The sequence below is a fragment of the Falco biarmicus genome, chromosome 5 (genome assembly GCF_023638135.1).
Source record: "Falco biarmicus isolate bFalBia1 chromosome 5, bFalBia1.pri, whole genome shotgun sequence".
Lineage (NCBI taxonomy): Eukaryota > Metazoa > Chordata > Aves > Falconiformes > Falconidae > Falco > Falco biarmicus.
Window position 1 is genome coordinate 62,957,110 of NC_079292.1, and position 27,046 is coordinate 62,984,155.

Here is a 27,046-nt window from a genome sequence, read left to right on the forward strand (position 1 = left end):
AAAGTACAATTTTGCTTATATATAATTCACAGGTGGGGAAGTTCTATCAAATCAAAGAGGTACTTTTTTTCTTCCTGAGGAACATGCCACAAAACAAGCTACAAAAAACTTGCATGAGAAGGAATAAGCTATGATTTACTTTGGGTATGTGTTTGGGCATGGGAAGGTACTTAAATTCAAAGGCAGCTCTGCAAAGCTTCTCCCTGCATCAATCATTGCCTGTTTTCCTGGTTTTAGTTTTGTTCTCATGAAAAGAGATAGAAAGATATCACAACTCCGGAGCCTCAGAAAAACTCATTCTAGCTGCAAAGCAGGAACAGCAATGTGAACTTCCTTGTGATATGCATGCCAACACACTGGAATTAATTGCAATGTTGTAAAGCTACCTGCAAACACCCCTCCAACGCCAATGTTACACTGTTCTCCTTTGTACTTCTCTCTCTATAATATTGACAACTGCATTGGTGTAGCCATTCATACAAGTTTTATGATGAAAAAAATGCTGTATTTCTGTCAAATTAGGGGTTTCTTTCAGATCTATGATGAAAGGAAGTATGGATGGGAGATGCAGTTGAAACAGCTACCTGGACAGCACCATGATGCTGGGACAGGTCTTTAAGATGCTTGGGAACCAATTAGATAGGATGGATTTAGGGCACTGGACAGAAAAAGTATATGGATGCCTACTGGGGAGAATGGGAGTTGTCTAGTACCATGCTGGCTTCAGTGCTTGTTACCCTAAAGGGTTCCCTGAATTTTGGTTCAGTCAAGATATCTCCTACTGACATGGCAGTATACATAGTTACCCAACAATCTGAAAACCGTAGTCAAAACACCAAAATTAGGAGGCTTCCACCCATGTTCTGAACAACTCAGGGATGAAATAGCTGAATTTGGGTTTGGACTACATGACCTTCTGTGGTCCCTTCCAACCTTAACTATTCTGTGATACTGTCAGTTACTATGTGGTGTGTGACCTCTCACTTACAAGTGCCTAGCTACCAGAGGACTTTCAGTAGCAAACGTGGCACCTGGATCATGGGGTGGGAGTGGGATCTAGAGAATTGTAGAGCAGGAAGCCAAATCACTGAAACCTAACTTGGAACAGATGGTGTTGCAAATAGAAAATACTAAGGAAAATCCAGAAATGCCTTTTTAAATTTATATCTCAGAAACACATGGGAACTATTTGAGGGCACCAAGAAGTATGTAGGCAAGGGTCAGAAGAGTTTGTACAGTTAACTTAGATTTCCAAAAGCCGTGCCCAGCAGAGGGCAGTTCCCCAGTGCTGGCTGCTCAACCCTGCACTAGTCAACATACTCATAAATCACCAGAAAAAGAGGATAAGGCAGTAAGATTTGCTGAGAACACCATATTATTCAGGAAAACAGTGATTACAACAGACTATGAGAATTGCTGAAAAGCCCTATAGTACACTGGATGATGAAACAGCAGCTGACATTCAGTGTAGGTTTAGACAAGAAGGCAGAAACCATGCTGTCTTCGTATGGCTAATGATGGCTTCTGAACTACTACTAGTCAGGAATGAGATCTACAGAAAATGGGATAACTATAAGAAAACACCAGCTTCAACATGTCTGTTCATTCATACGCTGGGGGCAGCGTCACTAGGTCAAAGCAAGAGCAATACACAGGCAGGACAGGATGGACAGGAAAGGATAAAGGTCATTATGCAGCTGTTATCAGCTGCAGCTTGCTGTCTCCTGCAGCCATGTCTTCTGCGTTCTTGCATTTTAATTCTCTGGGAGTTTCTTCAGAATCTACACACTTATGGAAATACTATAGACCAAACTTCCAAGCTGGGAGGTATACATGCCATCAGCTTACCCAAAAAGCTTCAGAAGCTGATCCAACAGCAGCCAGACTGCTGAGGCTTTTGTGCTTCCTGGTGTGATACAGGGGATGCCGACACCGTGACGGAGGAGGAAGAATGAACACTCTCACCCTCGGCTAGGTAACTATTTTGCTTGCAGGTGCATGAGTCATGAGTTATGTATTAGAGAACCTGTGAGGTAGAAACTTCATGAATTAATGAAGTGATGAGTTAGCGAATTCACATTTAAGACAAGTCTGTACAAAAGGGGATTGAACCCTCGTTTGACATGCTTGTTTGTCTTCTTTCCTAATGAGCTCATAAAATAAAGTTCAATTTACAGAGTACATTATCCTGTAAATTACAGATATCTAAATGAACTGTGGCACTCCAACCTCAAAAGTAATCAACAAAATCAAACAGTATGGATTTTTAGGAGAGCAACAGAGGAGAAAACAAAAAACACTGGAAAGCTACTGTGCACATTTCATGCATTTGCATCTTGCAGACCACCTGCAGATCTGCCCCTTAAGGAAAGACTGTCTTAAGAAACAAAGGAAGACAAAGACAGCCCAAGCTGTGGAATTACTTCCATGGAACAAAAGACTGAAATAGACTGAAACTTTTCAATTTGGAAAAGAAACAACAAAGAGGGATATGATCAGTGTATATAGAATCAGAAACTGAACCAAGACAGTAAATGGCACTTCTGTGTTTCAGGAAAGCTAATCAGTGGACTCTGGAAGGAAGGGACGAAGGACAGTAATGCTACAGCCTCTCATGTTGCCTCCTCAGCATCTGCTGATATCCTGCCAGAGACAGGCTGCAGATCTGTACAAACCTCTAAGTGACACAGTATATAGCTGCTCTTCTGTTCAATGTACTTGTCTAGCTTCTCATTTTGTCACTCCCTTCCTCATGTCACAAGGCAAGCAGGAAATTAGATGAGACAAGAGGAAAAGGTGCAACAGAACCTGACCAGCAAAAGAAGGAAGCAGGCAGGATTCTTGTTCAACGAGAATCACCATCCCCTTTAACAGTCCCCATGCCTACTGATTTAAATAATGGTATTTTACATCATTGTTTTACCATTATTTAAAGCATGCCTCTGAGTGAATGTGATGCAGCACCAGCAGTGCCAAAATGACCTAGAGGAAGGCACTTAAATGAAAGATGCTTCCCTTTCTAAGGCATTTATGAGCTCCCAGAGGATGAGCACATTGCTTGGCCATAGTCTGGTGCCATGGCTTCAGTGCGCAAGGATGCAGTGACACTGTAGCAGCTGGCACCACCAGCATTGCAAGCAGGGCACTTTCATGTCCAGCAGATGCGTGCCCATGACTGAGTTTTTAATTTAGATATTGAAAGGAGTGTGAGTGGCTTTCATAGTGTATCATCAGAAAACTGACACAGGTCAGAAACCTTAACTGAGAATTTTTTCTGCTGACTAACGCAGCGGAATTCACACACCAGCCTTCTTCCTGTAATGGAAGGTGTCGAAGGAGGCCTGGCTGCAGCCTCTTGTCTCCTCTGCACCACTTATTCCTATAGGAGACGAGTGATTTTTCAGCTGCCACCCCTTTTTCAGTCGAATTTGGTTAAAAACAGCCAATAGATCCCAAAATCAACAGGAGGTGGGAGGCGAAGGGCACTCACTCAGTAGCACCGCAAGTGTGTCTCGCTCCCTGCAGTCAAGGTAAAGAAAACCAAAACAAACCACACCCCAGGGCCGCAGGGATGAGATACCGGCGCCTTTGGGGTGACCCTGGGCTTCTGGGAACACCTGGGCAGGTGAGGGGAGACTCTGGCCTGGCGGGCAGTGAGGGCACCCCAAGCGCCCGGGGCCGGGGCCTTCCCCTCAGGGCGGTCCCCTCAGGGCGGTCCCCTCAGGGCGGCCCAGCCCCGGGGCGTGAAGGGCAGCCCGGGCCAGGCACAAGCCGCGACGCCGGGCCGGCGCAGGCGGGCGGGGAGAGCAGCGCACCCCGCTCTGCCCCGGCACCTCCCCAGCGCGGCCGCCCCGCCCGCCCGTGCCCCGCGCCGCCGGTTTCGTTTTCGTTTTCGTTTTCTCGGCCCGGCGAGCCAGGCGTGCCGGGGCGGGGCTGCCCGGGGCCGACCACCGAGAGCGCCTCCGGCCCGGGAAAGCAGCGGCGCGGCGGCCATGGCGTTCGCCGACCAAGTGTTTCGGGTGCTGTGCGCCAGCGGCGGCTGCCTGGAGCAGGGCGAGCTGCAGCGGCAGCTGCCGGGCCCGCCCGCCGCGGAGCAGCTGGCGCGGGTGTTGCGGGACACGCAGCGGTTCACGCTGGTGCGGCGGCCGGGCGAGGCGGGGGCGGCGGCGGCGGGGGTGGTGGCGGTGGTGGCCACCAGCCCCGTGCGGCTGTGCCAGGAGCACGGCGCGGGCTGCGAGGGGAAGTGCGGGCGGCTGCACCTGTGCAAGTACCACCTGAAGGGGTTCTGCCGCAACCAGCAGGCGAGGTGAGGGGCGGGGGGCGGCCTCCACCGCCGCCTCTCCGCCCGGGGCTGCCGGCGGGGACCCGCGCAGCGCCGCCCGGGCTGGGGGCGCGCCGAGGGGGCCAGGCCCTGCGTGTAGCCGTGTGCCCGGGGGTCTGCGTGCGGCGCCGGGCCTGCTTGGCGTCTGCGGAGCCCCCTTCCCTCGGGGCCTCGGCGGCCTCCCCCGGCTGTGGGGGCCGGGGCGCCGCGTGTGCCCTGCGGCGGGCAGCGGGGCTGGGCGCTGCTGCGGCCGGCGCCGGCTGCTGGGCTGCCGGGGCGTCTCGGGGAGAGAAGGCTGTGCCTTGGACGGGCCGTGGTGGCTCCGGGGGGAGGCAGCCACCGTTTCCGCCTCTGCCGTGGGCTGAGAGCTTGGGCCGGGAGCTCTGCCCCGGGAGGCTCGGCCTTGGGCTCGGGGCGGCGCCTTTTGTGAAGGAGGCTTCGGTAAAGGCCTTGCTGCCCTTCCCGGAAAAGCTCCTCTTACCCCCCAACCCCACTTTTTTTTCCCAAAGGAGAGAAACGGGTGTTTCACAGTCTTTGGGTTGCAACACTTTTTCCCCATCTTACCACCTTGCTTCTGGCGTGGCCCCCCGTAAGGCCAGTGCGAGAGGGAAAGCTTAGCTCACACACGAAGCAAATCTGAGTGGTTTGTGCTGTGTGAAGTTGGGGAATTATTTTATTTGGATTGATTTGAGTGGGAGGGAGCGTTAACCTGGCATTTTGGTGTTTTCTTACGCATGGTTGTGAGCTGCAGGTCCAAAATGCTGATCTCGGCAAACTACATGAATGCCGTAATAACTGTAAATCAGAAATAGTGTGGCAATTATCCTCTGAGTAATTACGTAATCTGCTTAGCAAATCACATAATTATTTTATAAAGGAGCAACAGATTTTTCTGAAACTAGTTGATTTGGTGTGCTTTTTAAACTGTTTGGTGTAATAACGATGGGATAGCAAAATAGTGCTAGTCTGTTACACTCATTTTGCACTTGGGTTTCTTAACTCATAGGAGGGAATGCAAGTTTATTCACAACTTCCACTCGGACCACAATCTCTGTGTTCTAAAACAATATGGACTTGAGAATTTAAACAGTGGTGAACTTCGCCAGCTTCTGCTTCAAAATGACCCTTCCCTCTTACCAGAGGTGAGTAGTAGTGTGACAGTTTCTTAGCCTTGTTTTTCAGTGAGTGTCACAAAGTGGAAGTGGCTTGATACTAGATGGAGATAGTAGATATCAGTTTAGTTTGCATAATGCAAATCTGAAACTTTAAATCTGCATCTTCTGTTCTCTGTGGTGGGTTGACCCTAACTGACAGCTAAGCACTGCCACAGCCCTTCACTTACTCCCCTCTCCCCTGCCCCCAGCAGGACAGGTGAGAGAAAACAAGAACAAAAGTGACAAAACCTGTGGATGGTGATAAAGACAGTTCAGCAAATGGAGAAAAGAGGGCAGAAAACAATTGTTGCAAAGGAAGCTGGTCACTGCCTCCCACAAGCAGACCGATGCCCAGCAAGTCTCTGAGCAAGGGCCACTTGTAAGGACCCACCTTCCCCCTGCCGCCCTTTTTTTTTATATATATTTTAGAGTATGATATTACATGGCATGGAATATCCCTTTGGGCAGTTTAGGCTATGTCCTGGTTTTGGATGGAGTAGAGTTAATTTTCTTCCAGTAGCTGGTATAGTGCTGTGTTTTGGAATTAGGATGAGAATAATGTTGGGAACACTGGTATTTTAGTTGATGCTAAGTAGTGTTTACACTAAGTCAAGGACTTTTCAGCTTCTTGTACTGCCCTGCCAGTGAGGAGTCTAGGGGTACACAACAACCTGGGAGGGGATGCAGATGGGACAGCCAACCCAAACTGGCTAAAGGGATATTCCATACCATAGGATGTCATGCATCATAAAACTGAGGGGAGTTGGCTGGGGGTGGCAGCCTGCTGCTCGGGGATTGGCTGGGCATCAGTCGGGGGGTGGGTGGTGAGCCATTGCATTGTACATAACTTGTTTTGTATGTTCTTTTATCACTATTATTGTTTTCCCTTTGTTTTCTGTCCTATTGAACTGTCTTTATCTCAACCCATGAGTTTTACCTTTTTTCTGATTCTCCCCCCATCCCATTGTGGGGGGAGTGAGTGGATGGCTGTGTTGTGTTTAGCTGCCTGTCAGGTTAAACCACAACAGGCTAGCTGTCCTAGTTGTGTCCTCTCTCAGCCTCTTGCCCAACCCCAGCCTACCCAGGATAGGGGGGAAGAGTGGAGACAAAGCCTTGGCGTAGTGCAAGCAGTAGCTGAAACATTGGTGTGGTGTTGTCGTGGTTTAACCCCAGCCAGTAATTAAGTATCAAGAAGCCGCTTGCTCCCTCCTCTAGTTGGGTAGAGAGAAGAATCGGAAAGGAACGTGAAACTCGAGGGTTGAGATAAGAACAATTTAATAATTGAAATAAAATAAAACCAAAAGAACCAGTAATGTTAACAATAACAGTTTAAATGAAAAGGAGGAAGAAGGGGAGAGGAACAAAATCCAGAGGGGAGGAACAAAAGAAAACCAGTGACGCATGGTACAGCTGCTCACCACCTGATGCCTAGCCAGTCCCGGAGAAATGATCCACAGCCCTGGCCAACCCCCCACAGTTTATGTACTGAGCATGGCACCCCGTGGTATGGAATACCTCTTTGGTTAGTTCAGTTGGTCAGTTGGCCCGGCTGTGTTCCCTCCCAGTATAAACACCACCCAGCAACAAGCAAAACCATCAGTGTGTTGCCAACTCTGTTCCCACACCAAATCCAACATGCAGCACTGTGCTAGCCACCAAGATGAAAATTAACTCTATCCCAGCTGAAACCAGGACAGTTATCTACACTGTTTTGGTCACAAATGCAAAACATAGTCTTGATACCAGCGGAATTTTACCAATGTGCTTAATGGTAAATGTTGTGACGAATGTATTCTTGACAATGCGAGCTTACAACGCTGCATTGTGTAGTTCAGCTACTAGTAGATAAGAACAGATACAAAACCAGGGATAAGAACAGATACGAAACCAGGGTATGAGCCAAGAGTACTGAAACGGGGTCAGGAGAAGAGGAGGTCACAAAAACGACAAGAAGAAGAGGAAGATGACAGAATGAAGAAAGGATGGAGGTGTCCCAAATGACCACCATAGGACCCCCGACTCATTAGACCACACATGCATAGCAAACATGTAATTTGATAATATGATAAGTAGTTCTTGGAATTGTAATGTATATGCTAATGGTTTCTCAGAAATGTTATAAATATGTATAGAGCAGCCATATACAAAGTCGGCATGCACGTTAGGCAGACTTTATCCCCTGTGCGTCTGGCACCGAAAATAAAGAATGCCTGCTTTCTAGAACTCAGAAACAAGTATTAGAGAGTTTTGTCTCTGACTTTTCTGTAACGGTCTGCTATGAAGAAAGTTAACCTCATCCCAGCCAGATCCAGTACCTCTTTCCATCAAATTCAGGTCACAAAAGTTCAGCTAGAAAACCAAAGACTTCAGATGGTGACACAGTAAAATAGACTATCCTACATTTACGTGACTTAGAACAAAATCCCATCTGCTTGCAAATGTCTGTAAGGTGGTGGTTGTCTGTTGAAAGATCTTTCTAGACGTTAGCATGGAAGAGGGAAAACTGAATCATTTGGGAAACAAGAAGAAAGAAAAACTTGTGCAAGTCTCTTAAATGCAGATGTAAACACATAACTGTAAAAATTTAAAAGTCTGAATTGATACAGTCTATATGAGTATATTGTATTTTAATCTTTAAATTCTTTTTTTTTTGTTTGTTTTCCCTCTATGGAAGGTCTGCTTGCATTATAACAAAGGTGATGGACCTTATGGATCTTGTACCTATAAAAAGATCTGCACGAAACTGCATGTTTGCCAGTACTTTTTGTGGGGACAGTGCAGATTTGGCCGCAGCTGCAAGCGATCACATGACTTACTAAAGTCAGAATGTTATGAGAAACTGGAGAGACAGGGAATGAGCTCAGAAATTATTGAGAAACTACCCTCCATTTATAGGAATATGTATGACATAAAAAATGGCAACAGGAACATGTATGACATAGAAGATGCGAAGTCTTCACCATGTAAAGGTAAACGATAGAATCTTTTAAAAGCATCAGAAGAAGAGTCACTGTACTGAATATAATATTCTCACAGATGTGAATTCAGTTTTCTTAATGACATATTGTTGTGTCTGTTAGGAGGGACTTTGCACCTGTTTCATTGACAGAGATTTGTGTCTTGACAGATGAAGTGAATTTCAAGGTGCTACAGGTTCCTGAGAAATGAAATGCTTGGTGTTTATAAAACAAACTTGGGGTTAGAAAAGCGTAACAGGAACTGGAAATAAGGGGATGGATGTTTTGTTTTCCTTGGTAAAAAACACAAACAAGGGTAGAGAGCTGTTTAAGAATAGAGGTGGTGTTTACTTGTGTGATTATTATAAACTACTTTTTTTTAATTCTTTTTTTCTCTAATGTAGCGATTGTCTAGCACAAGAATTCACAGAAAGCTCTATCCTCATTCCTTCTTAGAGATGTAGTATTTTGTTCATTCTTTTGAAGTTCTTTTAAGTCGACTTGTAAGTTAAGTATAATTTAGCAGGAAAGAAAAGGGTAACAGAATGGAAAATCCAAGTGTGTGTGTTCATCTGCTATTCTCCCTGCCGTTCCTTCTTCCCTTCTTTGTTTCCTTAGGTGTGCTTTAATTTACAGAAGTATCAAGTTTTGAGACTTCAGATTTTAGAGCTGCCAATGTGAACAGCTATGTAAAATGCACAGTTAACTCAAGTCCGTCTAGAAATGTAAAGGCATTGTGTTCTATTCTTATTTTGTGGTGACAGCTAAAAACTATCTGAGGAATTTAGCTGGTATTGGAAAGTCAAGCTCAGAAGAGATGGATAAAGGGGCAGGACTTTTGAGTATACAAGATTAGCAAAGACTTCATTGTCTTTCTGGAGCTGAATGCAGTTACGAAGTTATGAACACAGTTTTTAGGCATCTTCCCTACCCATAGTGCTCTTTTAAGAGAGCTTGTTGAAACAAAGTGTATTAATAAGGTTTATAATTCCCCCCTCTAGAGAGAAAACACAGCTGTAGCGGGGAGGCCTCAACTACAAATGATGATGAATTGGAACAAATCTGTTTATATCATCTCTATAGAAGTTGTGTCTTTAAAGGTAGGTTGTGATTGTAGCAAGTCCAGTCTGTTTTCCTTTTCTTGTAAAGAGAAAGTGATAGACATCTTTCACAGAAAGGGGAAACTTCAGAGTTTATGCCTATTGTTAGATAAATCTCATTGTAATCTTGAGTACTGGCAGGAAATTATTTGCCCTATCTGGTCTACCAAACAAAGGAGCTGTTTTGTTTTACTCTGAAATACATAGCATCCACCTGAGTTGGAGGTTAGCTATGCCACCTGTGTTCACCTAAGGGATTGCTGAATGATAGGAATCCAATTTCCAAGTAGCTACAACAGATACTCCTAATTCTACGTTTTTTCTTGTTTCTTGTAGCAGTCTTCTGTTCCATCTGTTTGAACTGTCTCCCTTTCAAAATGTTCCAACTTGTCCAGGAAAAAGGCGCCTGTGCCAGCTTTATTGTTGTCCTTTTGTCATCCTTTTTAATGTTCTTGACCTGTAGCAGCTCCCCAATGTACTGCACACCTTCTCATATGAACTGTGCGGTGCAGTCTTCTTGACTTTCCCTGTAATTAAGCTGCCTGTTGTTCTGCTATGAAAGCTAGGCTCAAGTTTATGCATATGTGCACTGGTGAAGTGATCTGTAGTCCTACTGAGGAGTCACTGTGTACTGACTCTTCGAATGATTTCTGAATAACACTTGTGATACCTGGGCCACTGCTGCCACTGCTCTTGTTCTTGATGAGGCCTGGACTCTTAGGGAATTCTTGAAGTCTCTAAATGAGCTACCTAGTATCCTAAAACTAAGTGCTGTTGTGTTTTGGTTTTTTCCTTAGTCATACCAATTGGGGTTTTTAAGTGTAGATACTTCAGTCTGTGCTGTTACTCTGTATATGAAATAACAGTCTCATCTTGTGGTCTCGATTCATTGTAAGTTTTTGTCTCTGAAACTGAGAAGACAGAATGGTCCTTCACCATTGAGCTGCTAGCAATTTCGATGCACAAAGAGAATCTAGTAGGTACAGAAACTGAACTTCTGCCTAAGCTGAAAAATAAAGTTTTGCTTGCTCACACTGAAAAACTCTGAACTACTGCTTGTAATGATTCCATAGATGAACATTTCCCATAGCTATGCATTTGGTACTTCCATCAGCTAGGTGTACAGCCCTGAAATGCTGGAGTTTCTCACATAGCCTGTAAAAATAACACCTCATGCCTTTTTTTTTTTATTTTATTTTTTATAGACAAGTGTGTCAGAACTCATTTTTATTTGCCATATAGATGGCAGATCTCTGATGGTAATACCTGGAAGGACTTGAAGAATATGGAAGAAATAGAAAAGGCATATTGTAACCCAAATAACTTCAGGTATAAACTCTTATAAACTTTAATGTTTGGAATTTGCTATATTGGACCAGGCCCTTAGTGGCTGTAAATTGCTACCATTCTATTGTAGTCATTACATAAGTATCTTCATTTGGTATTCTTCTACTGACCTCACATTGCTGATCAGCTGTTGCTGGAGATTGATACGTTGTGACTGACTTATGCCTGGAGTACCTGCAGGACCCTCTGCTTACCATACTGGGTTTATCTGGGATGGAGTTAGCTGTCTTCATGTAGTGCTGTGTTCTGGATTTGTGACTAAAACAGTGCTGATAATGCACCAGTGTTGTAGGTGCTGCTGAGGAGTGCTTGCCCAGAGCGAAGTCATTCTACGCTGCTCCTCCGCAGTGGATAGATAGCCTGGGGGCGGGCAGGTGGCTGGGAGAGGACCAGCTGGGACAGCTGACCTGAACCGACCAAAGGGATCGCCCATACCATATAACGTCACATTCAGCAATAAACCTGGGGCAGGGGAAGAAAAGCCTTGGGTTTTTGGTTACGAAGGTGGCTGCCATTTGGAGGCTGGATGGGCATTAGACTGCATGGGGGGATGTTGAGTGATTTGCTTTATTTATTTAGGTGTTTGTTTATTTACACATCCCACCTTCTTCACCTATGGAACTGCATTTATATTGACCCACAACTTTCTCACTGTTGCCCTTATTTTCTACATTCTGTCATGCGGGGGAGGGGAGGGGAAGCGAGCAAGCAGCTGTGTGGGTACTTGGTTGCTGGCTGGGGTCCATCTACCACAGTTACTTTATGTGACTGACCCATGGACTCTAACACTCTTTGCTAGGAAAAATGTATAAATAATTCCTACTGCTGCTGCCATAGGAAGTCTTAATCCTCACCAAGAATGGCTGGAAAACTGCTGAGAATGGTGATTTTATCACAAGTACTTGTGGGAATCTGTCCTTAGTTAGAGCTTGCCAATGCACAGCTTGACCCCAGGATTAGAATTAACTTTCTCTTTCACCTTTTGAGCTGGAGGATGGAAAGGTAGCATGAGATTTGCCCCTTCTGCCCCCTTTCCCCAAAGTCCTGGAGAGAGAGATGCTCATGGGTGCAGAGAGCATTAAGAATATGGAAATACCTTTTAAGAGTTCGCAACTGGTTATGTAGCACAAAGAGGGTATTGGAAGGTGCTCATACCAGTATACTGTGTCCCATGCTGGAGAATTTACATAGCCCTCTTATGTTTTTTTTAAGTTATGACAGTGTTCTGTTTAGAATATGGTTGGTTAGCAAGAAGGCAGCAGTGTACATTTCCCACTGTTTCTGTTCACCCTGTGTAACTCACTGATTTACATGTTGATAATGGCTATTGTCCATGGAACCAATGTGAAACAATACTGTAATGCAAAATATGTACAGAATGAGCTGGGATAGTTGTGGAAACTGCAGGTTTGTGTTCTGCTTTTGAGTACGGTTGATTTAATTTGCAGATTTGTGGTGGGCTTCTGAACCTATGTGTAAAGCTTCGCAAACAGTTCTGATTTATTTTTTTTCTACTTTTTTTTTAATAGGTTTAATAACGGTATTACTGAAAGTGGCTCTGTCTTGTCACCTATCTGTTTCCTGAATATGTGCTGTGGGTTTGCAAAGGTTAGACGTCTTTCTACAGCCTCCTCTGTGACCAAGCCCCCTCACTTCATTCTTACAACAGAATGGATCTGGTACTGGAAAGATGAGCATGGCCTGTGGCAGGAGTATGGAAGAAAAGTAAGTGTGGAGAAGTGGGGAGACTCTCAGCTCTGTGTTAAAGTGCAAAACTACTGAGAAACGCATGGTGTTTATATCCTCCCGCTCTTTTGTCACCCTCTCCTTCTGTTCCTCTCACTCATACTGTACAGGTGGACTTCAGAGGCCTAATGGGATCTTTTCCCTGTGAATTTAAGTAGTTCATGTAGGACAGTGCTCACTGGTGAGTCACAAATATTATTGACAGATAATTCTTCAGTAAGTCATGTCAGGTAGGATGACATCTGTTAAAGGAAAAAATCACGCAGACGTAGGTACCACTAGGCTTGCTTTAATCACAACTCAGAGTTGGGCCAACACCTCAGTGATTAGCAATGTAGTAAGCTTTACTTAGTCACAATGTAGAAAGGAATGTAGTACAGCTAGTCAAGTCCAAAGTTTTCAGAAGTTTCCTTTGGTCTTTTCAGTTCGGCGAATCCATCATCTGATCCTGGCCCAGCTGATCTCTTCTGTTCTGGTTCCAGTTTCTGCCTGGGTTTCAAGGTCCTCTTTGGATCATTATCTTCTTTCTGCTTGCTTGAACTTGCACAATTCTTCAAGCACACTTACTCTTTGAACAAGCATTTCCTATTCACATATACTAATTTTTCTAAAAACACCTGTGTTTCTGAGAACACCTGTGTATACAGATTGGTTTTCTATTGTTTTTCCATTCTCCTGCTGATTAGCTTGACTGGGTTTTAAACCAACCTTGGATTAGGGCTATACAAGGAACAAGGCCTGGTTCTGCCAGTTAGCAGCTTCAGCAATTTAAAATCTCTTTAATTCAAAATAAATTTTCTTTAACAACAGTAATACATTCTTTTTGTTGCTCCTGACTAAAACTTCCTTTTCTGAGGTTCCAGTAGTGCTGTGTGTCCTTGCTAAGGTCTAGCTGGTGAATGTGCTGTTTCAATCATAAGGTTCACAGCGTGCACTTTGCAGTGTAAATTTGGGCTTCATAACACTGCTTGGTTTGTTTTAGGGGAAGTTTCAACTGTTTCAACACATGGCTTTTGCCTGATAACTACTGTCATGCCCAAAAGCTGATACATACTGCAGCTACCATATCATACGACAGCTGTTGGGTTTTAAACTTGCTTTCTTTAAACAGACCAGAAGAATTCTTTTTGTCTGGTTTTGGCCTGACAGGATGATGATCATGTAGCTGCCACTGTCTCCAGTGATGACCTGGAGAAAGCTTATCTAGCCAAAAGTTCTCCAAAGCTGAACTTCAAAGCTGGAAGACATGAATATGAACTTGATTTTGGAGGTAGGTTCCATTTGCCTTGGTTTTTTGTTTTGTCCTTCCCTCCCTGGTCTTTTGTGGTTTCAAACTACGTTACTGCATGAGATAAGAGAGAGAAATCTGAACTCTGAACAGCAGTGCTTCCAGAAACAGAGCTTCTGTGAAGGTTCTCAGGATAAGGGCTGTTCATATAAGCAAAGTGGCATTCCTATTCCTCCAAACCATTTATTTTTGAGAAGTTCTCGTGCTAGGTTTCAAAATATCTGTAAACAAATCCATGTGTGACACTGCCATTGATGCCAGCACTAACACAAATGGTGAGAAACTTCTGAATGACTGAGCAAGCTAGTTTCTAGTCTGCTTTAATCACTGGCTTGCAGAGAAATGAATACTTGGGCAAGGTGTAGGGTCCAGACAGTCCTTAGCACTGCAGGATTTATGTAGCTATTTTATTTTTATAGCTTTGCCTGTCTGGAAAGGCTGAGGAAGTATCTTGACTATGTCAAAGCAAGGAGATAAGTTTCCCAAGAATTTAGGAAATTTAAGCCACTTGTGATGGTGCTGTCCTCTTTGAGCTGTTGCTTTTCCAGGTACTCTTTTCAAAAATCATGGGCAACATTGGTGGTGGGAATCAGCTTGTCTAGACTGTAATTTTAGTGTAGTTGCCTTTGATCCAGCTCTCCATTACTATCTCATTCTGCATCAAGAAACACCAAGCACAAAGGGTATGTGATAACGTTGTTTGTGATTCAATTGAAAGCAATTCTGTAATCTTCTCTATAGGCTGGGGAAACATGTCTGGCTTAGAAGGGAAAATTGTGTAGTAAATCAATCCCTTTTCTGAGGTTTGGGCTTTTTTAGTAACTTAGTCAAACATATATAATGTAGATGTCTTCCAAAACTTAGTTTCTATGCTTGGTAGTGCCAAGAGGTTTTTTTGTTTGTTTTCTTCCTCTGTATCTCTCTGAAGATGAGACCTCATTCTTCTCACTGCTACTGACTTTTAGTTGCTACTATGATGTGGTGGTAGCTACAGAGGTTCCAAGATCCAGAAAGAAAGCCTCTAAAATTCAGGTTGCTGTGGCTTGTTTCTGTTAGCAGTCAATAAAAACGAATGGCCTGTGATAGCTGTTAGGTTGTGTTTACAGAGTTTGAAATCTACAACTGCATGTAGAAAAACAGTATCTTGATTGCAAATTGAGAAGGAGGGGATGCAATCTATGGAGCAAATGTAGATACTTAATTTACAGTGATCCTTTTTGTGGCTGATGGAATAATGAAGGGAAAATAGCTACCAGTGTCTACTGTGCCTTCTAAAGTTAAAAGCAAACCTGAAACTGAAGTCCTTCGCAGTGATTTTTGGAGATAGACCATGGGTTTCACATCCTGCTCTGACTTCCCTTTGTGTAGCAAGAAAAAAACCTCAGTGCCTTTTTGTAAATATTTTTGACAAAACAGCTTAGTGGCAAGTTTTGCTGCAGTGTGAAGACTTTCTAAAACATCCTTTTGATTGTTCAATGTTGAAGTTTGTTTTTTTTTCCCTCAGCCATGATTCAGAAAAACCTTCGCTACGCAACAGAGAGAGATATTTGCAGAAGACCTAAATTTCTCTCTCAGACAGAGGTAGAAGAGACAAGAGCCAGGTAAACTGCAACTGTTCATTCTGAGGCGATGGATTTAGTGCCCTGTGAATGCAGTGTCTTCCCAAGGGTGTAAATGAAGTGAAGGAGTAGCTCTTAAAGCAGTTGTGAAAGAAATTGAGAGGGGAAGGGATGTAACCTTCCTACAACAGCGTCTAGTCATGGCACTTATTGCAGCCTGGCCAATGTTTTCAAGCAACTCGGGAGCCTTGGGTGTGAAGGAAGTTTGGGCTTGGCCACAGAAAGTGTGAAAGCACGGAAGATAATTCAACATGTAGCAATGTTGTAGGAATCTGATGATTAGAGGGAGCTGTCTTACTAGGGCAGCTGATACAGATGCAAGCAATAAATTTACGTGTACTAACCCTTTCTGACATCTGAGATCAGTAACGTTCAAAGCTAAGTACAAGTTTAGAAACAATTCTTTTGAGAACAACCAGATGATCTGAGAGGAAATCTGTAGTTGTTGCAGGTGGAGAAAAAGGTGGGAGTTTGCAAGGAGAGAAGTTGTATGTAATTTCATATAACAGCCACGTTACCTTGCAGCACGCAATGCTTGCTTAACACAGAAAAGAGCAGCTAAACACACTGATTAAAACTGGAGTGGAAGTAGTGCAGACAACTGTTCCTATCCAGTTTCTGTCATACTGGTATGATACTTGATGCATTTTTCTCTACCCCAGTGTCACAGATCTTTTATATATACATTCAACTCTTTGCAGCTAAGAGAACTACTTCCACGTTTAGTTTAGTGTATATCTAAATATTTTTTTTCTGATTTGGCATCTTGCTTCGTGCCATAGGTCTTGACATGATTTGGAACAAATGTTTGCATGTACTGAACTGAAAAGACAGATTTGAAATATTTCTGAATATGTTCAGTTGCCTATATTCTCCCTAAACTTGACAAAAACATTTTGTATCATATGTACATAAAATGTAGTGATTTGTTTAGTTTTAATTCCCTATTTGTAATGTCTTTTAATGTATAGGGGCTTTAAACATACAGAAGAGTTTAAGGGCATTCCAGCTCACTGGGACAAATCTGCCATGCCTGAACTGGGGTTCAAGGTTTGGAGTTTTTTGGTTTTTCTCTCCATCAGTTTTGTTGCATACAAGGTTTTTACATTACAAGGTCAGTGTTTCTTGTGCCTTTATTGAATGACTGTTTCTTATGTAATGTAATCCAGAGGTATTGGTAAATTTGAGCCTGATACCACACTGCATAGACCTAGAGGTGAAACCAGACCCAAATTTAAACTAACAAATGGTGACAGTGTAACCCATAGCAACATTGACTTTCACTGCCACTATTTATCCCTTTCCTTGGCAAATTTGTCTGAAGCTTACTCTGTATTAGCAAGACTGTTCCAGGTGCCCAAGATGTATGGCTTTGAAGTCCCAACGTGAGCTGTAGCATCAGAGATAAATGATGTCTCTGAACTTCAGGGTAGCCATTTCCTGAGCTGAGTATAAGTAGACCATTGTACATCTATGCAGCATTGCTGAAATCAGCAGGCTGGGATCTTTTATTAAAATGTACCATAACTCCAGTGGAGTGAACTTGTTTACCTTTGTAACACACCCAGTTAATATCAGCATGGTTTACATTTGCTGACTTCCTGCCTGCCTCCACCACCACCTCTGTAAAGTCTGGTAAGCGCACTTACAGAAAAGATCGTTTTATATGAAACTTGGAAGTTATTAACTTACAAAATGCAAATCCTCAAGAAATTGTGAATAAAAAATAGGGAAGGTTGATATTGATGTTCCTCGGGGAAGCATGCAAATAGAAAACATTGTTTGCTTTCAGGACTGTCATGTAAGGAATGTTTTTGGCAGTGTATCCGTACTCTTCCCTAAAATGGTTGATTGAATAAGGCCTTTTCAATTTATTTTAAAACAAAACAGGAGGTGCCATTTGCGTTTGCTGGCTGTAGGGTGTGTAAACTATAAAGAACTAAAAAGCTTGGGTGTAGAGGTACTGCTTGATTTGCTACAACATAAATTCTGTTTTTTTATTTGTGTGCTCATTTCTTCTGTGTATTTAAGTACTGTTTGATATATGCATGCAAATGTATCTTGGCCCAAATATTAAAAGGAGCCGGGTGGCTGCACAAAAGCATGCAGCTACTTTAATGTCCTGTGAGAGAGCAATCCGGGTGTCTTAAACCCCAGGAGTTAATGTTCCCCAGGTAAGACTGCACTTTTACAGAGCAGGAATCTCTATAATCTGCCTTCTTTCCAAGAGTAGTTGTGCTGCTCATACCTCTGCTTTGCAGAAAAGTCTTTAAAGATCTGAGCAGCACACTAGGTAGAACTTTTTAATTTTTTCCTTACAGCTGGTCGAGCTTGACAGTTCTTCTGAAGAATACAAGAAAGTCAAGGTGGACTTTCAACGCACAATGCCCAAAGCTGTTATTAAAAGGATTTGTAGAGTTCAGAACACATCTCTCTGGGAACTATATCAATGGTATGTGTAAAATAGTGTTCTGGTATGAGTGCATGAAGTTTGTTATTTCTGCAGTTAGCTGTGTGCTAGGCACGCATGTATTCCTGAAATGCAGCTGCCTTTGAGAATCTTCTTCTACTCCCTCACTGAAATACCTAGCCAGGATCAGCAAGTAGATAAAGAGGTACTGACAAAACCAAAACACAGTCAAAATGTAGAGCTTAGAATAGTCACATGAGGTCTGTGGGAGGAATCCTTGCTCTCAAGTAAGTGGTTCTGACTTCTGCCAGGCCTGTGTCCAGGACAGCTGCCTTGCCTTGAAGCTGGTAATCAGTCACATCTGGCACAAACTGGTTTGTAGCTAGTCAAAACTGAAACAACCTTCAAAACTAAATGCAAAACTCACTGAGGGAAAGCCTTAACATGAACTCCTCTGTTTAGAAAAAAAATAATGCTAGAGTCCTTCCCCTCTCCCAATAGGGTGTGAATGAAACAACACATTTTTTCTTATTAAATATCTGGAGGCATTTGTGTATAATGAAAGCATATTTGTATGCAGCTAGACAGCAAGATACCCTTTATGCCCAAAGTTTAGGCCTTTAACGTAAGGATTTTCAGAAAGTACTCTTTGTGTAAAATTGAGTGCTAGTATGTCTGGAGCCTGTTTGGGTGCAGCCACCATGGAACTGCAAAGATAAGACTTCTTATTGCAGGCAGAAGGAACAAATGCAGAAGAGCAATGGTGGAAGGGCGGTGGATGAACGATTTTTATTTCATGGGACCAGTAAAAAATATGTTGATGCCATCTGCCAACAAAACTTTGACTGGAGGATCTGTGGCCTTCATGGGACAGTCTACGGCAAAGGTTGTTCTTCAGCTTTCTTATTAACGCTAGACTTGCTAAAAAATTCTCAGTAGTTACAGAGATACAGTCAGCCAATGTAGGTCTTATCTCTGCAATGATGTGGATGACATAACTGACTTTGGCAATGATCATTTGGAGCTAAGCCATACTGAAAAGCCTTGGCCTCTATGCTCCACTCTGTCCTTACAAGAAAAGACAAGCTTAGGAGAGGCCAGTTCTGGGGCGATTTGCTCCTGGAGTCCAGGCTTACTTCTGTTCCAATTTCTCCAAGCTCCTACTGGAAGGCAACATGGCATTATCTGTTGGTTTTTTTCCCAGGAACATAAATGTCATCCTGGTTACAGGCTTTTTGCCTTGCTAGCAAATTATATTCCTTTACATGGTCCTGTGTACAGGAAAGGATCAACATACCAAGGGGAATAGCCAAGATACGGGCTGACTGACTACCCACCCATCTGACTGAGTACTTTGTAACTCTCAGAAATGTTCTAATGAATATTAGTAGTCTCTATCAGCAGAGGAAGTTGGGCGAAATTGGGGAAGGTGGCCGTCTAGGGTCAGGAGGAAATCTTTTTGAGGAATATGATTAACATTTAAAACGTCACTTGGGTGGCTTTTTAATGTGTGGTGTGAAAAATAAAATTGTAGGAAAATGTATACTGGTCATTTTCACTAAGAAGGACATACAGGACAAGTGAAGACTTTGGAAAGGCCGTTCATGAACTGCTTAATGGCTTTGTTTATGAATTTGCTTTCACACTGTTAATCACTTCCTTCCCTGAAATTTTGGTGTCTTATCAACTCTGTCTTGGTGTCTCTTCTGCAGGAAGCTATTTTGCAAGGGATGCATCTTATTCTGACAACTACTGCAGGGAAGACTTGAACATCAAGACCATGTTTCTGGCACGGGTGCTGGTGGGGGAGTTCGCACTTGGCAGTTCTTCTTATGTTCGGCCTCCCTTGAAGGACAACCAAAACTTCTACGACAGTTGTGTGAATAGCTATTCAAACCCTTCGATCTTTGTTATCTTTGAGAAGCAGCAGGTTTATCCAGAGTATCTGATAGACTATAGTGACCACGCATTGGCAAGAATGCTATAGCAGCAAAACCTGTCATCTTTATGTTTAGCTGATATAAACATTTTTTAGTATTGGCTTAAGAGAGAAAAAGTGATTTTTAGAAATGGTGTAATTAGGTGAGTGATCATGAACATTTGTTCTCTGTACTTTCTGTGCAATAGAAAATGAGGTATATAAAGACACAAAGGATGTCTTAGAATTCTTAAAATCCTGTGCCTGTCTCCTGTTCTTTAGCAGGTATCATTTTTCCCTGCATTACTAGAGACTTTTATAAATTTGATGAATTCAGTGGTGGTTGTAACATGAGGATTGGCTATGACTGCCAAGTTTAAAGAATATTTAGTTATAATTGTTTGAAGATAGGTCTTTAAAGTGCTTGTTGGTCAGAGGCTGTCTCCTTCTACCTGTTTGTCTTTGAATTCAGTATTTGATAAAACCTGCTTTTTTTGATAATCTGTTTCCTGTAACAGTAGACATCCATGTGTTTGCGAATGAGACTGTACAATCTCTGTCTCTGTGCTCAAGTCAATTGCATAAATTCTTCGCAGCACTTTTTTTTTATCCCTACTTAATCTTCACTAACAAAGCCTCAAAAATTAAACTTGCTTGTTGAAAAGGAAAAAGAAGTGTACTTTCGCCTATTAATTTTCTCATTTAAAACAAGAGCCGAAGACATGAAGCATGTAAGTAAGGGATTATCTAAGGGTTGCTTGGTGCTGTGCTACTCAGTTGACTTACTCTGTCAAATAAATGCCGTATTTTAGGTTTGAGAGAACACAAGTTTTTCATGACTTCCACTGTGCTGACAAATGAGAGTGCTGGCAGGTGACAGTGGAGTGTGGGGAAGAAGAGGAGGCAGCTCACTGTCATTTAAGAATGTCATGCTTTGAGTGAAATACGCTGCTCGATTAGCAATCTTATTTCTGTGGAGTGGCTTTACGGTTCTCTTACAGCTTTTAGGAAGGACAGTGAGTGACTGTCTCATTAGATTTACTGCCCTTTTGGTAGCAGAAGATACACTGGTTACCTGTGTAATCAAGGTGTCTTTGGACTCTCTTGCTGGAAAAATGTGCTCACCTGGGGCGTTGTCTTTAGCCACAAAACTGAAACCTTTAAAAATCTGAAGATTAAGTTGAATATTTAATTGTTCCCAGCAAAAGATGTTAGTAGTGTTGAACAGTCAGCGTACACGTATGCAGATAATAAAAAAATGTGAATTGTCAGGTATTTCTTCATATTAAAGTTGCTGATGCTAGAGATATAATTTATCACAGATTTAATGCTCCCACATGAGTACTTGTTAGCTATAGGTATCCTGGTTTTTGCTGGGATAGAGTTAATTTTCTTCCCAGCAGTTGATACAGTGCTGTGTTTTGTATTTAGTGTGAGAATAGTGTTGGTAACAAACTGATGTTTTAGTTCTTGCTAAGTAGTGCTTACTCTAAATCAAGGGCTTTTCAGTTTCCCATGCTCCACCGGTGAGCAGGTGCTCAAGAAGCTGGGAGGGAGCAGAGCCAGGACAGCTGACCTGAACTAGTGTTGTGGCTTAATGACAGCTGGTAGTTAAGTACCACGAAGCCGCTTGCTCACTACCCCCTCCCACAGAGGGGTGGGGAGGAGAATTGGAATGTGAAACTCAAGGGTTGAGATAAGAACAATTTAATAACTGAAATAAAATAAAACCAGAAGAGTAATAGTTGACAATAACAGTTTTAATGAAAAGGAGGGAGAAGGAGAGAGGAACAAAATCCAAAGGGGAGGGAGAAAACCAGTGACACACGGTACAACTCCTCACCACCCAATGCCCAGCCAGTCCCGGAGCAATGATCCGCAGCCCCGGCCAACCCCTCACAGTTTGTATACTGAGCATGGCACCCATGGTATGGAACATCCCTTTGGCTAGTTCAGGTCAGCTGCCCTGGCTGTGTCCCCTCCCAGCTTCCTGTGCCCCCCCAGCCCTCTCGCTGGCAGGGCCTGAGAAACGAACGCCACCCAGCAACAACCAAAAACATCAGTGTGCCATCAACATTGATTTTATACCAAATCTAAACCACAGCACTGCGCTAGCTACTAAGAAGAAAATTAACTTATCTCAGCCAAAACCAAGACAACTAGCCAAAGGGATATTCTGTACCATAGAACATCATGCTGAGTATGTAAACTGCGGGGAGTTGGCTGGGAAGGGCTGATCGCTGCTCAGGGACTGGTTAGGTATTGGTCAGCAGATGGTGAGCAACTGCATTGTGCATCGCACTTGTCCTTCTTGGGTTCCATTCCTCTCTTTTTGCTATCTCCCTCTTCACTACAATTATTATTAATTATTACATTTTACTTTATTTCAACTATTAATCTGTACTTATCTCAGCCCACAGGTTTTACCTTTTTTTTGATTCTCCTCCCCATCCCACCGCGGGGTGTGTGTGTGTGGGAGGGGGACATGGGACACGGGGACGGGGAGGAGTGAGCAAGCAGCTGGGTGGTACTTGGTTGCCAGCTGGGGTTGAACCACGACAGTCCTTCTTGGCTCCCAATGTGGGGCTCAGAGAGTTGAGATAACAACAGATTTGACCAGAGTGTGCTAAAACAACTTTGTTTATAAGCATTCATTTTGCTGGTCTTAATGTTCATTTATTTGCTCTCCTAGTTGTGCTTGTTGCCAGCATTACATTATACACACCTTGCTTGCAGTGTGTGTTCCCTGTTGTGTTGGTTTTCGCCTCTGGGGGCTGGGCTAAGGTTATAATGTTGTTGTACTTTGTAACACTGGTTTATGTTATGATAGAATTGCTGTTTGAAACTAATCTGGTATTTGTATCCATTGACGTTGTATTGACAGCATTGTTGTGACATTGCTGTCACCTCTGTACTTCGGGAGCCATCTATTGGAAACTATTAATAATTACACTTTTGCCTTTTCTCCTCGGAGAGCCAACCTATGCAGGAAACATCTTCCTCTTCTCCTCCAGGTTAATTACAACAGCATTTGAGAATTTTGAAAACTGTGAATAGTCTTGGGATACTGAAACCAGCATGGTCCTATTGCTAGGAGCCATGAATGTGGCTCAGGTCTTGTTTAGAGTTAAGCAATTATTCACAGCTACTCCAGCCCCCATGACAAGCATTGCAGCTACTCTGGCCCCAGTAACAGGCCCTGTGGCTACTCAAACCCTGGCGACAGGCACTGCAGCTTCTCGGGCCCCAGCGATGGGTGATGCAGTTGAACCAGAGGAGCAACCCGCGCCGGTATCAATTGCCTCTGTACACAAGAAGAAATGGACGTGAAAGGCAGCTTATTTAGTAAAGGAGGATGAAGTAGGGACATCACAAGAAGAGAAGGAAGAGGCAGAACAAGAAGGAACCACCAAATCCCTATCCCTGAGTGGGCAGCAGAATATGCAAGAAGATTTCAGCTGTCGTCCAGGTGCGGACGTTATCACCTGGTTGCTCCAATGCTGGGATAATGGGGCCAGTAGCCTGGTATTGGGGAGTACAGAAGCCAAGCAGCTGGGATCACTTTCTAGGGGAAGTGATTCTAGGGAAGGGCATTGACAAGGTGCTTGGAAAAGGGACACAAGTTCTCAGCCTCTGGAGGTGACTCCTTTCAAGCATGAAGGAAAGGTATCCCTTCCAAGGAAGACATTATATGTCACCCAGACAAGTGGGCCACCATGGAGAGAGGTATCCAGTACCTGAGGGAATTAGCTGTGCTAGAGATGATTTATGATGACCTGAACAATGTGCCGTTGCCCACAGATCCAGGTGCAGTGCAGTGCACGTGACCCATGTGGCAGAAATTTGTATGGAGCGCACCATTGTCGTGTGCCAACTCACTGGCAGTAATGATGTGGAGAGATGAAGAGGCATCAGTAGTGGATGAAGGGGCTCACCAACTCCAGCAATATGAAGAAAGTCTCTCGTCCTTACAGGCCTGTGTCTTGGCTGTGGGGAAACTGTACTGGGAGTTCCAGCAATTCAAAGAAGCTATGTCCTACTCCCCATCTGTATGGACCAGTATCTTAGCTATTAACAGTAAGTGTTCTTTTGCTCGAGAGAGAGGATATTGAGGGTATACATCATGGGCTCCCCTGTGGTTTTGCCTGCCGGACTGTGGAGAGGACATGAGGAAGTGGGATGGAAAATCTGACTCAGCCCTAGAGGCACAGGTATGTGAATTGCCAGCAAAAACAATCACAAATGGGAGTTCTTTGAGGAAAGTTGCTGCTCCAGTGGGCAGTTGCCCTGACGGAGTGGAAGGGCTGATCTTGCTCCTGATCCTATGGAAAGGAATTCTAATCTGTTTTTACAAGAAGTAAGTGGAGAATCCTTTGACCAGGACTAGAGAGGCCCTGCTTCTAGCTAGATGGAGGAGAGGGACAACCGGATTTACTGGACTGTGGATCAGATAGCCTGGCCCGTCAGACCCACAGGAGTATAAGGCTCTAGCAGACACTGATGCACTGCGTACCCTAATGCTGTCAAGCTGTAATACCCATTTGTATTTCAGGAGTGACAGGGGCATCCCAACAGCTAACTGCTGGAGGCTGAAGTAAGCCTGACTGGGAATGAGTGGCAAAGACACCCGGCTGTGACTGGCCCAGAGGCATCCTGGGCATAGACTGCCTTAGGAGAGGGTATTTCAAGGACTCAGAAGGGTATCGGGCTTTTGGTATAGCTGCCTTGGAGATGGAGGAAATTAAGCGGCTGCTTAATTTCTAACCTAGCCCTGTCTCTCAGAGGACCCTTCTGTTGTAGGGTTGCTGAGGGTTGAATATTTTGTTCTTCAGCAAAAACACAAGGTTTTACCTTTTCCTGATTCTCCTCCCCATCCCACCGGGGGATGGGAAGGGGTGAGTGAGTGGCTCCATGGTACTTAGTTGCTGGCTGGGGTTAAACCATGACAATAGCTGAAGTCATGTTAATCTTTTGCAAAAAAATTGAAACATTTTTTTTCATGCAAAAAGTAGAGATATTTTAAAATAACATTCTTGATGGCTAGTAGTATTTTTAAAACCTTTAACTTAGTTCTTGGAGGGGATATGTAATTTTGTGTGCATGTATGTGTGTAAGTAAGATAATTAATAAAATGGCTGGTTGTTTTACTTTGTCATCTGTTACTTCTCCACTAACACACAAAAAAGAGAAGTTGCCATGTTTTCCACTTTCGAAACTGCAGTGTGTAACTTCCTTGTATGTAGTAAATAACCAGATATTCAACTTACTGAATTCCTTGTAATGGTTTTCTCATTTTCAATACTGAAAGCACCATGTTTCACTACATTTCTGAGTTCTTGGAAGCTTTCTTAAAGATGCTGCTGCTAAGTTGTGGAGTCCCTCTACAGCTGTTTGGGTTGCATTTTGAAATGAACAGATTAGATTTAATGCAAATTCTTCTTCTAAGTTTTGGATGAAAATTTGTATTGAACCTCTTCTCTGAAAGGAGGATATCTCGGCTACTTAAGACAAGAAACTGAGCGGGAATGGTGCAATTGCTCACTCACTCCTACACCGTGTGAGGATAAAGATAAGCTGTGAAGGTCGTTTCCTTCCTTGGTAACAGGTCCATCCTATCGAGGCAGACAGCAAGCCAGCAGAAGCCAAACAACTTTGCTGTGCTGGTGGTGCGGTATGGAGCAGTAGTTCATGAACCCCTGACCCCTCACCACACCATTTAATGAGTTTTACCCGTAGTCAAGTTTGTTACGATATTCTGCCTAGATTTTATACGGTGTGGGTGTCAAAATCCTCTCTGTAAGCGGTGGCAGCAAAGGAGTAGCGACATGCCACCCAGTTTAGGTAGCTGCAGTCTGGCGAAGTAGGGATGGTGGATGAGAGTAACTTGGGTGGGTGGCGTGTACAGCTACAGTACTGGGCTCAGTGCTGCTTGGCCTGGAGAAGGCTTGCACCTCGCTTCTTGGAAACCATTGCTCAGAGCTGCCTTTGAACCACAGGGCAAGTGGGAGTTGTAGAAATGTTGCTTCACTTGGAGTACTTTCAGCACAAAATCTGAGAGGGGTGGACGTTATATGGCCAGGGTTTCTGGTGCTTGCCTGTTTTACCAGGGCATAGGCTTCACGGGCCTGAATAGCAACCCTGCACTTCTTACTTCAGGCCCAGCCACAAATTCATCTCTGCTTGCAAAAATGCGAGCAATGGAGGGAATCCTGCTCCCTCCTTGAAAGCAGCCACAGCACCCGGCAGTGCAGGGAGCCAACATCTTAGACACTGATCAGACGTTTCCCAGTCAAGAAGGGGAGCGGGGGCAGTGTGAACCAAGCAATGGAACGAACGGTTTATGTCAGCTTTAAATTCTTTTAGCACATTTACTACTTTAAATGCCCAGAAGAGTCTGGTATTGGGTGAAGCTGTGTCCAAGATGGAAACATGTTTAACAAAGGAAAATGAGAAGGTGGTCATTTCAGAAAGCATCACACACACAGAGCTTTATGGTGCAGCTTAATGTCAGGTAAGAACAGATAGTTCAAATTTGCAATCAATGAAGCATAATAATTTCTAACACCCAGCTCTGTTTTTCTAGAAATACTATTTATAAAGTACAAAACTGTAAAGGTTTTCTATATCAGCAGTCTCATTAAAAATACCATTTTATACTGACAGCTTTCTGTAATCATTGCAAAATTCAGAAGATGTTTTTTAATAGAACTTCCCTTTACCAAGCAGCCTTTGCTTCATACCAGCTGTCAGAGAATGACTAAGACCCTATTGTAAAACAGACATGCCCAATTTTAAACAAATCCACAGCTCAGTAGTGCAAGACAACACACTTACTGTTTCTGAGGGGAGAGAAATTATTTTAAATCAGCTTCCTTGTTCCTCCCTAGACTCAACTGCTGTTGACTAAAGCATGCCATACAGAAATGCTGATAGTCACCACAACTTAAGGTTATAAAGTTATGTTTTGATGTTGCAACATCAAAAAAAAAAACTTGGGGTTTTTGGTAGTTTGGTGTTTGTGGGTTTTTTTAATGAATCCTGAAGCCAGCTCTGCTTGGGATCAGTTTGGGACCATGTTATGTGGGTGCACAAATGCACTGTGATTAACATGATATCACCAGATTATTACCAGGTTTGGAGAGCTGCTGCCAGTTTTCATCTTGTTTTTTGCAAATGTGTGCTTCCA

At 43.5% G+C, this 27,046-nt stretch overlaps 1 protein-coding gene across 3 annotated transcripts; it reads left to right on the forward strand.

The window, feature by feature from the left end:
- Positions 1-3,882: 3,882 nt before the first annotated feature.
- LOC130150761 (protein mono-ADP-ribosyltransferase PARP12-like) lies at positions 3,883-25,007 on the forward strand. Of its 3 annotated transcripts, XM_056342007.1 has the most exons (12): positions 3,883-4,306; positions 5,328-5,463; positions 8,150-8,444; positions 9,434-9,532; positions 10,738-10,861; positions 12,409-12,604; positions 13,775-13,895; positions 15,418-15,514; positions 16,504-16,582; positions 17,854-17,984; positions 18,677-18,828; positions 19,655-25,007. In XM_056342007.1, exons 1-12 carry the CDS (start codon positions 3,993-3,995, stop codon positions 19,927-19,929), a joined length of 2,019 nt encoding a protein of 672 aa, XP_056197982.1. In that variant the 5' UTR covers positions 3,883-3,992; the 3' UTR covers positions 19,930-25,007. The 3 variants fall into 3 exon arrangements, with proteins under 3 accessions (XP_056197982.1, XP_056197980.1, XP_056197981.1); XM_056342005.1 differs by lacking the exon at positions 16,504-16,582 and having other exon boundaries at positions 3,887-4,306; positions 19,655-19,846; XM_056342006.1 differs by lacking the exon at positions 15,418-15,514 and having other exon boundaries at positions 3,887-4,306; positions 19,655-19,846.
- The last annotated feature ends 2,039 nt before the right edge of the window (positions 25,008-27,046 follow it).

What these genes read in the sequence shown, in the direction of transcription:
- LOC130150761 (XM_056342007.1), top strand. Translation starts at nt 3,993, where the DNA reads ATGGCGTTCGCCGACCAAGTGTTTCGGGTGCTGTGCGCCAGCGGCGGC. An exon ending in ACCCTTCCCTCTTACCAGAG is followed by an intron (nt 5,464 to 8,149) that starts GTGAGTAGTAGT and finishes CCTCTATGGAAG; the next exon opens with GTCTGCTTGCATTATAACAA. An exon ending in GTAGAAGAGACAAGAGCCAG is followed by an intron (nt 15,515 to 16,503) that starts GTAAACTGCAAC and finishes TTTAATGTATAG; the next exon opens with GGGCTTTAAACATACAGAAG.